Below are 14,105 nucleotides of genomic sequence, written 5' to 3' on the forward strand. Positions count from 1 at the left end.
ACCTGCGATGTTGAAGCCTACGGGCACTCTCATTCAGGGTGAACGAAGGATCACAATGAAACACCTCGGTGCTCAACTGTAAGTTTTTGTTGGTACTGCTGACGCACTCGTCCACCAGTTTGGATAGTCATAGGTGTGCGCCGGCGAGGTTCGCAGCCGCCTAACAGAAGACCATAAAGTGCAACCAAGGAGCATCTGTGCGGAACTGATGGCGATTTAGGAAGCTGATCGTGACAGTTTTGTCGCATATCGTCACAGGCGATGAAACATGGGTTAATCACGTCGAACTCAAAACGAAACAGCAATCCATGGTGTGGTGATACACCACCTCTCCTCCGAAGAAAAAGCTCAAAGCCGTACTTTTAGCTGGTAAAGTCATGGCGACGGTCTTCTGAGACTCTGACGAGGTTATCATATTTTATGTCTTCCCTCATGGTGCAGCGATCAGCTGGGTGCAATGACCAACTCTGAAGTATAATGTTATACCCTCATGAGACCAAAGAAGCGACTTAAGCGTGTTCGCCTCCACAGAAATGCAAATGAACTTCTCCTTCTCTATGATAATGCAAGGGCTCAAATGTCTGTACATCCGAATGGAGCTAACAAAACTTCACTGGGTTGTTGTTCCTCAACCACCCTACAGCCTGGATCTCGCACCTTTCGAATTCTGTTTGGCCGAATAAAAGATGGACTCCGCGGGAAGCAGGACGTGGGTGATGGGAGGCTATTGACGCATCAAGACGTTGGCTACGACTTACACCACTCCAATGGGCATGCAGGTCCTCGCAATAAGATGGTGTAATGCCGTCGTATTGAACGGATATTATGTTGAAAAATAGGGTTTTGTAACTAAAAGAGTGGAGAATAATATGATGCATTGTCTATAACCAACTTGGTTCCGGAAAAAAGTGTTGCATTACTTATTGAACGTCCCTCTTATTTAAGATCATAGTGATGGATTTAGCAATTTGTTCCAGCCATATTTTCACATTCTGGTTGCTCCAATTTAATTGTATTTTCGCGTATTTCAACCTCCACCAGAACATGACCTCGAATGCAGGAGCTAAATAGAGTGATCCAAATCTTAATGTGGCCAACGGCCTTGACGCAGTGGTAACACCGGTTCCTGACAGAATACCGAAGTTACGCGTTTTCGTGCTGAGCTAGCTAGCACTTGGATGGCTGACCATCCGGTCTGCAGAGCGCTGATGGCGAGGGGGGCGCACTCACTTCTTATGAGCCAAACTGAGGAGCTGCTTGATTCAGGAGGAATCGCTCCAGTCTCTTAAACCGACATACGACCGAGAGAGCGGTGTACTGACTATTCGGGCCAAGTTTAGTATTTAAATTTTAATGCGTTGGATGGTGGAGACGGAGATACAACACTGGGTCAAAGACTCCTGTGGTTAACGCTCCCCTAGCGGGCGCGACCGTGACATTGACCCTCGTCCACACTCCTCCTTCCCCCTCCACAACCATATCAGACGACTGACGCCTGAAGCCTGTGGGAGGCTGCCGCAGCTCAATGTCTCTGCGATGGCCGCGCCGACAAGTCGCTACAGTACTTTGCTCCTGTTGTTGCTGGCTGCAGCGGTGGCCGCGGCTGGTGGTGACGTAACGGTCGTCGCTACGACGCGCTACGGCAGGGTGCGCGGACGCGTGCAGGCGACCCGAAGCGGTCGTTCATTACTAGCGTTCTACAATCTCCCGTACGCCAAGCCGCCCGTCGGACCGCTCCGATTCAAAGTAGGTCACTTTGACTCAGGGCTCTGAGTTTCATTCTTGCTACTTGTTTAAGCTGTGGGGCATCAGTTGGTACATCTGTACAGTACAAAAACAATTCATTTCCTGCAAATACTATCAATGAGCCTATCAACTAAACTACTCGAACGTACTGTAATCCTCCGAATATAAGCCGAACCCGAATATCAGCCAAGACCTTCCACGCAGAGGAAGAGCAACTCTGTGGAAAATTTACAGTGAAGTGACGAAAGTTATGAGATACTTCCTAATACCATGTCGGACCTCATTTTGCCCGACATAGTGCAGCAACTCGACGAGCCACGGACTCAACAAGTCGTTGGAAGTCCTCTGCAGAATTACTAATCTCTATACCCGTCCATATTTGCGAAAATGTTGTGTCGCAGGATTTTGCGCACAAACTGACCTCTCGATTATGTTCCATAAATTTCCGATGCATTGGTGTCTGGCGATCTGTGTGGCTAAGTCATTCTCCTGAATTGTCCAGAATGTTCTTCAAACCAATCGTGAACAGTTGTGGTCCGGTGACATAGCTTATTTCATCCATAAAAATTCCATAGTTGTTTGGGACCATGAAGTCCATGAATGGCTGCAAATGGTGTCCAAGTAGCCGAACATAACCATTTCCAGTTAATGTTCGGCTCAATTGTAGAGGTCGATGGCTGCACCTTTAATTGTGGGTCTGAAGGCGCCTGCAGGATATCCTACACGCCCGTCAGTACACGATCAATAGAGTGCGTTTTGCTCCCTTGCTCACCCCCCCATCCGAGTCAAATCAAGGTTATTGAAAAGAGTCGAAGGAACACACCGACTAAACTTTGCAGTTATGTTTACAAACACACTACAGATGTCAAATAGGTGTAGCGTTACCAGCGCTCCAATCGGTTACATTCCACATTGTGATGAACGGAAGATAAACGCCTTTTATGATCAACTCTACGGCGAGGTCCTAAATGTGATTATATTTCTTTGACGGAAAGCGATATTTGACAAAGTTCCTTATTACAATATCAAATTCCTTCGACATAAATATTTGACATATCAACTTTGACAAGAAATATGATAGTTCAATATAACAACTGCGTCAGACACTTGTCTTATACAGGCGTTGCCGGCCGCAGCGCAGTATTCTGCCTGTTTACATACCTCTGTATTTGAATACGCATGCCTATACCAGTTTCTTTGGTGCTTCAGTGTAAATGGAACGTAAACAATCGAAATCCCTTACATTGTCACCCGATGTGTGCTCTTCAGTCCAAAGACTGGTTTGAAGCAGCTCTCCATGCTAACCTATCGCGTGCAAGCCCCTTCGTCTCCGAATATAACATTACTTCAACCTACATCCACTTCAGCCTGCTTACTATATTCGCCCCTGGTCTTCGTCTACATTGGTTACCCGCCGTGCTTCGCTCCATTACCAAAATGACAATTCCTTGGTGCGACAGGATGTGTCCTATTAAACGATCCCTTTTTCTAGTCAAGTTGTGACACAAATTTCTTTTTCGCCGTATTCCTTTTCGTCCTCTTCATTAGTTATTCGATTTACGCATTTAATTTCCAACATTTTTCAGTAGTACCACATTTCAAAAGATTCTATTCTCTTCTTATATGAACTGCTTATAGTCCATGTTTCACATCCGTACACGGCTACTCTGCAGACGAAAACCTTCAGAAAACCAATTTATATAAGATGTCAACTAATTCCTCTGTCTTATAAATCCTTTTCTTGCTACATCCAGTCTGTATTTTATGTCCTCTCTATCTCTGCCATCATTATTTAGATAGATGCCCTGATAGCAGAAGTCTAGTGACTAGCGTTGCTGCCTCTGGATCACAGGATCCCGGGTTCGATTCCCGGGCGAGTTGGGGATTTTCTCTACCGGGGGATGGGTGTTTGTGTTGTCCTCGTCATTTCATCATCATCATCATGGACTGTGTATAAACAAATTGGACTCTGGAAAAATTGGGACTTTGTAAGGGGCCTGATGACCGCGCAGTTGAGCGCCCCACAAACCAGTCATCATCATCATCTGACAGCAGATTTCCTCTATTACTTTTATTGTCACTTGTCCTAATCTAACTCCTTCGACATCGCCAGATTTAATTCGACTGTTACCGTTGTTTTGCTTTTGTTGGCGTTTATCTATTAACCTCTTTTCAATACACTATCCACTCACTTCATCTGCTCATTCAAGTGCTTTTCTGTCGCTGACAGTATAACAATGTAGCAACGAACCTCAAAGTTTTCATTTCCTCTGTTTTTACTTTAATTACCTTTCTAAATTTATCCTTGCTCAGAGTACAGACTGAACACCCCTGCTTCGCTCCCTTCTCAAAGTGCTCCCTTACTTTCATGTCCTTCGATCCTTATAATTGCAGTCTGTTTTCCGTAAAAGCTGTAAAGAACTTTTCGGTTCCTGTGTTTTACTCCTGCTCCCTTCAGAATTTCAAAGTGTGTTTTCCGGTCAACATTGTCAAAAGCTTTCTCTAAATCATTATATGTTGTAAATGTAGGTTTGCCAATCTCTAACCTATATTGTAATCGTAATATAAGTCTTAGGGTCAATAATTCCTCGAGTATTCTTACATTTCTCCGGAACCCAAACTAATCTTCCCCGAGGTCATCTTCTACCAGTTTCCGTTCTTCCGTAAATAATACGCATCATTATTTGGCAACCATGATATAACAAACTGATAGTGCGATAATATTCACAAATATTACCACATTCCTTCCTCAGAATTGGAATTACTACATTGTTCTTGTAGTCTGACATTATTTCGCCTGTCTCATGATGTTCCAGGAGGAACGGTCAACACTGAAGCATATGACAGGAACGATCACTCGAAACAAAAGAGTCTAGTAAACATGGTCACTAAAATGCACGTTTCTAAAACTACGAACAGTTCTTCATCTTCGATACTGTGAAATAAGTCTCTTCTATTGCAAGCTGTGCCGTCTCCTTTGTTGTACGTGCATGGGATTTAACACCGTTCTTTATTTCTTATGCGAACGTATCTCCGGTATCAGATAAGGAGAACAGCCCAAAAATGGGTCTGGCTTCTATTATTTAACTCTTTAAATGAATTTGCCACTGTAAGGTGAAGTTCATTAGAATGTGTGTATTCGCTGTGAAAAACGCGTAAATAATTTTACGGGAGAAGCTGTATCGGAATCAAAATTAGTTTTTAAATATTGTGTTAATAGTTTTGTGTCTTTCAAATTAAAGCGCACTATCATAATTGTGAACACTTTAGTTTCCCACAAGTTAAATTCCGTAAAACCCAGTATGTATAATGAAAGTTGCCGACTAGGTAGTAAACATAGCCAGAGATATTAACTGTTGCTCGCAGAAGCAGTTGACTTCTCTCATGCACCAAACTCCTTTTCCTGTAACTATTTTCCCAATACTTTCGTTTTTAATAAATCAGGGTAGAAATTACATTTTCCTTTAACACAGTTATTTTTTTCTGTCATCACAATACACGAACATAACAAAGAGAGAGTCGAAGCATAGAAGTCCAAGAACAGAACAGCAGAGAGACCAAAACAAGAAAAAAATCTCCAGTAATCATGCACTACAACATGTGAGCAATTGTTCATCTTCGCTTGTGCGAAATACATATCTTCTGGTGAAGAAGTGCTCATAACTCTTAAAGCAAGCATTTTAGAGTCCATGTTTACTAGATAATTTTTTTCTTGCTTTGTTTCATATTACTTTCTCCCAAAATACGTAATGCAAAAGGCACTTCACTAATTTGAACCACTTTATCCACACCGTAGAGATTCGCACCCTCGGGAGAAAAATACATCTCACCTCGTTAACAACGATTTCGAACTATGGAACGTCACACGAATCATTGCGCTGCACATTTTCATTGCCGAATATTTGGGAAAATATTCGAGACAATACGGTATGTCGCAAGCTAGAATCTAAATCTGGATCGTGGGCTCCAGTGGGCACAGTTGTGGTAGACGAGCGAGGGCCGACTGGATGCCGTGCGGGCCCGTAGAACTGCTGTACTGTTGGGTCCCTACTCAACAATATACACTAATGGGAGTGCAGGCTTTCTCGCTAAATTTCGATGATGAAGTCTTCTCACGGTATCAGTTCTGCGGCAACGTTTCAACAAGTTTCCTACTGTGACTCTTCAAGCTTTCCCAGCGAATCTGTTGTAAATAGTCTTCACGAGTTTGCCGCCGGATCACGTTGTGCAAATTCCACAATATTTCCTCCGAGCAACTGTCCGTCGTCCTCAGGTGGTTCATCCTTGCTGATGGCTAGGTACGACTACCCGTCATCTCCAAGAGAAGACTTATTCATCAATATATTCTAATTTTTAACCTATTATTTTACTTACATATATGTGAAGTTAGGTCTAAAATTTTATTTCATGAGTTAAAGTATTAATAAATTAACTGGCAACAAATGTTAAGGTATTATTCGGTATTCGGCCCATTCGGCTACTTTTATCCTATTCGGCAGAATATAGAAAGTCTGTGTCCTATTCGGCCGAATACGGAATATTTCAGTAAGATGTTTTGCTAAAGTCAGATAAATGGTAAAAAGAAAACGTTGATTTATTTTATAATAATGACAAATTTCTCTTCAATTAATTGTTAACGATTGCGTGAAGGCTCAGTCAAATGTGACTATAAGTAGGAGGATCTTGACTCATTTTAATCATTCGGGCACTGCACAGGAAAAACTGCGTTCTATCCAAAAAGATACAGATCTCTCTGAACGTTAATCGGTGCAAGAAGTCAGTACGCGAAGGAATTCCACCTATTATATGCTTACAAGGCTAATGGAACAAAAACGGGCCATATCACTCTTATCTCATGGAGTGTGATATCGGCAATCTGACTGCTGCACAATGTGAACTTTTAGAGCAACTTTTGAAATTATTACAACCACTTGAGGAAATAACAAAAACTACAAGAATCGGATACGCTTGCAATTCTGAAATTATTCCGTGTGTTGTTATATTAACGCGATATTGCGATGAAACGAGCACATTAAGGCTAACACCCAAATAAACCCAGGTGAGGCAAGGTTTGCAAGAACAATTTGAAGACCCTCACAAGTAAAAATTATTTGGAGGCTACCGTTTTAGACCCATGTTTTAAAATGAATATTTTCAACAGGCACCTGCAGAGAGAAAAAGTAAGACAGTATATTTTCATCGATACCTAAAAGATGAACTATGAAACAGGCAGGGACGATAGCGCGAATTCGTCCCCTATTCGGGCCAAGAGAATGGGAGCCGAAGAAAAGAGTCCAAGGCAGATTATTCATTCATCTTTTATGGATTGCTACGAAGAGGTGGTTGCAGAAAAAACACAGCTTATACTCGTACATCGAAAGAAAAAAAAATTGCATCTGGAATAGATCTTTATTAGGAAGATATCACGCCATGATAATCCATACACGTGGTGGCAAACAAGAAAAGATACATTTCCGTGTTTGGTAAACCTTGCAGCAAAATATTTGTTGTCGCCAGGAAATAGTGCTTATTCAGAGCGACTTTTCTCTGAAGCTGTGAAAGTCTACGAGAAGAAAGAGTAAACTACTGCCGACAAACGCAGAATTTTTTTACTTTCTGCACCCCACTTCTAAATTTTAATTACGAGAATTCAAGTGCGTAGACATATATTGTGACTGTAAAGTATCCGTAGAGTACATAAATTTATTTTATTTGGTGCTTAGTTTTTTGTTAATTTTTGTAATACGGAAATTGGTTAGATTTTCTAAATAGTGGTCCTCGAAAAGAACTTTGCCTTCCTTTCATGGATTTCCGTTTAAGTTCCCGAAGCATTCCTAGTAGCTCGCCTCTGAACTGCTTCGATGTCTTTCTTTAATTACACTTGCTATAAATCCAGAACATTCGAACAGTACTCAAGAATAGGTCGCACTAGCGTCGTATATGTGGTCTCCTTGCATGTGGGCTTAATTAAATAAAATGAATGCAAATACTTTTTTGATTTAGTAGCTGTCTGTTCAGTTACGCAGTCTCGTAACCGGTTGGCCCTGACTGGTATTAATACGCAGTCTGACTGCATAGAATAACAACAAAGAACGAAAGAAAATTTCCGTTAACACAATTAATTAATTAAGTCCCCAGCAACTATAAAACCTAGGAAACAACAAGGCACAAGTGTCGCTGTACTGTGTGTGGAAGTGTGATTCAACGTACACATCTGGCACGGTTCTTCCTCAATAAGACCAGATATTTTAAACACCATTTATACTGCAGTAATTAAAAAAACCAGAAATATTATAATTACACATAGAAACCAGAAATACAGTCTAATACAAGAACACGAGCCAGATGCTTTGTTGACTGAACCTGTGACCAACAGGCATTATTGTTTAAGACATTGAAATAATGAAAAAAAAGGAATTTTTTACCTCAATATATATTGACGAAAAGCACACTCTGATCATTACAGCATCCCCAATCCAACAATATCTGGTGTCTAGCCCATCAAAACAATATCACAACATCTGAACAAGCACTCTCAACAACGACACACCACTGCTACATCTCAATAGCACTCTCCACCACGACTTCTCGACAAGAACTCTCCACTACCACATCTCAACAAGCACTGCCTATTGCTACTTCTCAATAAGCACTCTCCACTACCACATCTCAACAAACACTGCCAGTGGAGGCGGCTGAATAATACTCTTTGGCGCAATCTCTGGCGCTGTGACTCAGTGTAGCCACCTTTCATATGCCCTTCCTCCACGGGCTAGAATTTGATGGTATTTTTGCCAGCATTGGTGGTGAAAATACCACTAAATTCGACCAAAAAATACAGACAAAAATCAAAAAGTAATATTAATAAGTAAATATCACCCTTCAATAACCTATTATACAAAATACATTAAGGAATACAAATGTTTTCATACATGTGATTTTACACAATAGTTTACACAAGTACCATTCAATCAATGGCACCAGCAATCTCAAATAGGTGTAGGTAAGAGACTCATAACATTTCACAAATAGTAAATACACAAAAAAATCAGATTATGCAAATATTCACATAAAATCTTGTCAATATATCAATAAACAAGTAGTTGACAGTTCCAGCAGTAGCACCCAGCAATGGTCAACAGGTGCAAATAGCAGTCTCATAATATTTCATCAGCATTATTTAAACAGCTCCAACAGTGGCACCCAGAAATTGCGAGCAGGCGCAGATACCAACAAGTGACATTATTTCAGTAGAAGCAGTTCCATCAGTGGCACCCACTAATGTTGAGCAGGTGCAGACACCAACAAGTGACATCATTTCAGTAGAAGCAGTCCATCAGTGGCACCCAGTAATGTTGAGCAGGTGCAGACACCAACAAGTGACATCATTTCAGTAGAAGCAGTTCCATCAGTGACACCCAGTAATGTTGAACAGGTGCAGACACCAAGTGACATCATTTCAGTAGAAGCAGTTCCATCAGTGGCACCCAGTAATGTTGAACAGGTGCAGACACCAACAAGTGACATAATTTCAGTAGAAGCAGTTCCATCAGTGGCACCCAGTAATGTTGACAGGTGCAGACACCAACAAGTGACATTATTTCAGTAGAAGCAGTCCATCAGTGGCACCCAGCAATGTTGAACAGGTGCAGACACCAACAAGTGACATCATTTCAGTAGAAGCAGTCCATCAGTGGCACCCAGTAATGTTGAGCAGGTGTAGACACCAACAAGTGACATTTCAGTAGAAGCAGTTCCATCAGTGGCACCCAGCAATGTTGAATAGGTGCAAGCACGAACAACAGTTTGAAGGCACACACAATTGCTTTTACAAACTTATTATCAATGCTCTTACACTCAACATACAAATTATAATAAACACACAAATGATATCAGATAATTGTCATATTAACTATTACAAATACACAAATACCAGTAAATATATAGTAATGATGGGTGTCAGTGCAAGCCACAACAAACAAGTAAAATAATATTCAGGAGATACCTCGGTACCAATTATTTGGGATTAGGAAAGGAAAAGACACAAAACACACTCACTCATCTTTCATCCACATTAAGTACTACTGTGTAACTGAGTAGTGTTAACTGTGTAAATGCAGTTCTATGCAAAATTTTATGTTCAACATGTGTATCAAGTAGTAATGGTAGCAGTGTATAACAGTCAATAATAGTTAGTCAACGACATAGTCATCATGTCAAGACCAATGTTTGCCAAGCCAAATCAAAATGTACGGTTTCTGAACAACTGTCAGTGTGCCAAGATATGCAAATACTTCCTCTCTCCAAAAAAATAGTAGATACTGTTTAGTGATTTAACAAAGTGTGTGTGTAGACAATCTTCCTTCTACTTGAGTGTTCCAGTCTGCCATCTTCATCCTCCTTGTTCCATACAAACCAACAAAAAAAAAAAAATGCTCCTCACTTACTTTACCTCTTATCCACCAAAACTCCAATAATCATCAGCATCACATAGTCTTAATACTTCAATAATACCTCTTCCGTCGATACATATAAACTTTATCATCAATATCATTTACCTTACCTCTTGTCCACCAAAACTCCAATAATCATCAACTTCACATAATCTCAATACCTCAATAATACCTCTTCAATACGTCGACACATAAACCTTATCGCCAATATCATTTCACTTCCATAACAACTCTTTCCTCTAGTCAGTCTCCTCGAACAAGTACAGATAAATCCTAGTGCAAACTTCAATTCATCATCCCATACAATCCGAAGACACAATGTCCACACACAACCTCTGTGTAGTCCTCCTGAGCCAAATCTTCTACTCATTATGAAACATAAAATACATTTTGGTTACCTTGTCCATCATTAAATAAAGGAAATGCATACATGACCTCTAACAGCCTTTAGTTTGAATAACTTTCAGTAAGTAAGTACGAGTACGGAGTGTGAATGATCGTAATAATTCACAGTGTGTACACCACTTTAAGAATCATGGCAAAACAGAAGCAAACATGTGGAGTATTTCTTGTGTCAAGTGTCACTTGCTATTTCAATTGCTCACGAAGAATGCAGTGTAATAACTGTCAATGGTCTAAACCTAGTGCTGGTATGTCATGTCGTTAGCTTCCTTTCTATTAGCACAAATTTATACAGCTTCCATAAAACCTCCAGCTCATGACAGTCCATTTTCTTATCTTAAAATATAAGGCACTGAGCGTAAGCAAAACATGCAATAGCGAGTAGAGAACAGAATGTCAACAAGTGGATGCAGCACAATCCCTACAGCGAGGCTCTGCCAAGCGAACAATCTATAATTAATACCATAGTGTGACCTAAGCTCCATGTTTGTACACCGTATATCAGCATTTCTATATACCAAATTAAAGAGTAGTTATGACAACAAACAGAAATGTATAAATATGCAATCCATACGCAAAGCAGCAAATACGTATCTTACATAATAAACAGGTCATTAGCATCAAATCAGCATAAGCAAATAAATGTTCATATGTAATCTTAATAAGTAAACATGAAGGCGCAAGCAGATAAATCACAAAGTGTAACCTACATACATAACCACATCAGAACAACTAATCAGGTGACAATTATATTTTAAATAAATAAGCACAGCAGGCACATAATAAAAAAAATATGACATCAGTGAAAAAGCATAGCAGCCAAGCGATGCATAATATACACAAGTAACAACCCTGTTCATTAATAAAACATTGACAAAACTCAGCAAATGTACGCAAGCACGTCGCTTCACAAGTAAATTCATAGAACATAAAATTAGCACAAAGTATAAATCACGTAATCGCGAGCAGCAAATTACGTCTAAAGTACGTACCTAAGTGGAAATACGTTACCTGAAAAATAAACTCAATTAATAGTTACCTTTTTAGTTTATTACTTTCTTCTACGAAATTACATTCTTCCTGAAATTTTCTCGATAGCAAGTCCTCTTAACGTCGGACACACACAGAATTTACCTGAAGTTCTTAAAAATTTTATACAACCGTATCATGAAAAATACTGAACGTTAATGCGTAATTTATGAAGTCACTATAGCTTTATACTGAATTTAATCTGAGAATTTAGACTGTGTATTTGTTTACGGCTGTCAGTGCATTCGCACTGAGCGCTTGATCAGCTGTAGGTACGCGTGACGTAGGAAGTAATTGTTTGCGGTTAACCACTGCCTTGTGCGCCGCGCAGACTTGACTGTTGCTTGAGTATGTGCCGCCGCCGGAACACGGCGCGGTATCCTTGTGTTCTCTGCATGTTAACGTATAACTGTTGTTTCTCGAAAGTATCTCATTCCACAAAAATTTTAACGTTAGATATATGATGTTCTCCCTTAGAGCGCCGAGATTTAAGAGTTTCTACTTCGACAGTGTTATCATGAATAATTTTGCGAACTCTATATGGACCGTTATAAAGCAGAAAAAATTTGCGACACAAGCCTTTTCCTTTGTGAGACAAACGATGAGACTTAATTAACACCTTTTGACCAACTGACAAGATTTTTTAACGACCAGGACGTTTGGCTGATTTCTCTCTTCTAGCAGCCGCAGATGCAATATTTCGTAGAGCCAGGTTGACAACTTCAGAATGCCGCAGTTTCCGTGTAGGCGGAAAAGGAACGATTTCAGAAATGCGATTTGTCGATGCTTTGTTTTTTAATATCAATATAGGCGGTAAAGAAGTTGAATCATTAGGGAGTTCATTCAGAATGTTTTGAAAAATATGAAGATACTGATCCCACGTTCTGTGATTGTGATGACAGTAAAGACGACACAATTTATTGATTTCCTTCATCCTTCTCTCTGAAGCGTTAGATTGAGGGTGAAAAAGTGAAATGAAAATTGGTTTAATCTTACGACGCCGTAGAGTACGAAGCCAAATTTTAGAACGAAACTGTGATCCATTATCTGATATAACCTTATCAACATGACCAACTTCTTTAAGAAAATGTTTGATGAAAGCGTTAGATACTGAACGAGCTGTTGCTTTGCGTAACGGTGTAAAACACACATATTTTGATGTCAATTCCACTGCTACCAAAATGTACGCAAAACCATTAGTAGAACGAACCACTGGACCGAACAAATCGACTGCAGCCATGTCCTTTAATTTCGCTGGAATGATAGGAAACAACGGTGCTCTGTGAGAAATAGTTGGCGGTTTAGCCTTTTGACATAATTTGCATTTGGCAAGAACAGATCGAATACGTTTTTCCATATTACTGAAGTAGCAATTTTCTCGTAATTTATGAAAGCATTTTCTGGGACCAAAGTGCGCATTACTGAAATGTATATACCAAATCAATTTATTAACCCACTCATCAGGAATGCAAACTAACCAAACAGAGTTGTCGACTGATTTTCGTTTAAAAAGAATATCATTGCGAACTAAATAATACTGTCTAATCGCTACGCTTTCCTTTCTCCTCCACTTCTCCTTAATGTCCTTCCAGATTGGATCCCTGTTTTGCTCCTTAGCGATGTCCTAGAGCGAAGACGAAATAAAATTCTCAAACGCAACACCTTGAATATACGTCAAACAACAATTGTTTTCTTTGCAGTCCTTCTCAGCACTTTGTTTCAAACCTATAGGTGCAAGTGATAAAGCATCAGCAATAATATTTGAAGATCCCTGTATGTAAACAATACTAAAATCAAATTCCTGTAGATACAGCGTCCATCGTGACAATCTTCCATGTGTTAATTTTGTTGACATAAGAAATTCCAGCGCTCGATGATCAGTGTAAACCTTAGTATGTCTGCCATATAAACATATGGAAATTTTGTGAAAGCCCATACAACAGCCAAGGCTTCAAGTTCCGTAATCGAATAATTCTTTTCTGATTTAGAGAGAACACGACTTCCAAATGCAATAGTTTTCTGCACTACAACGCCGTTTTCTTCTATCTCTTGAAATAAGTGTGCACCTAGGCCTTTGTATGATGAGTCCGTCGCCAATCAAAAATCTTTAGACAAATCCGGATGTGAAAGAAGTGGAGCAGCAACTAAAGCATCACGAGGTTGTTCAAATTCTGATTGAGCTTCCTCATCCCAACACCAATTAGAATTCTTTCCAGATAGTTCACATAAACGAGGTGTGACCAAATTGTCCAATTTAACAAAGCGTCTAAGAAAATTACAGACACCAAGGAAACTACGAACATCACGTTTTGTAGTAGGAACAGCATAATTACGAATAGCGTCTAGTTTTTCTGGATCAGGAAGAATACCTTCTGTAGAAATAATATGACCAAGAAATTTCACCTGAGAACGACCAAATTCAGATTTTTTCAAGTTCACTGTAATGCCAACTCTTGCAAAAATGCGGAATAATGA

General features: G+C 40.0%; 1 protein-coding gene across 1 annotated transcript in view; it reads left to right on the plus strand.

The window, feature by feature from the left end:
• The first annotated feature begins 1,536 nt into the window (after positions 1 to 1,536).
• LOC124606164 (juvenile hormone esterase-like) overlaps positions 1,537 to 14,105 on the plus strand; it is a 160,562-nt gene continuing 147,993 nt past the window's right edge. The window contains exon 1 of the mRNA XM_047138131.1: positions 1,537 to 1,746. Within this exon, the coding sequence (XP_046994087.1) occupies positions 1,537 to 1,746 (210 nt within the window). The remainder of the gene's footprint in view (positions 1,747 to 14,105) is intronic.

The sequence above is a fragment of the Schistocerca americana genome, chromosome 3, assembly GCF_021461395.2.
Source record: "Schistocerca americana isolate TAMUIC-IGC-003095 chromosome 3, iqSchAmer2.1, whole genome shotgun sequence".
Lineage (NCBI taxonomy): Eukaryota > Metazoa > Arthropoda > Insecta > Orthoptera > Acrididae > Schistocerca > Schistocerca americana.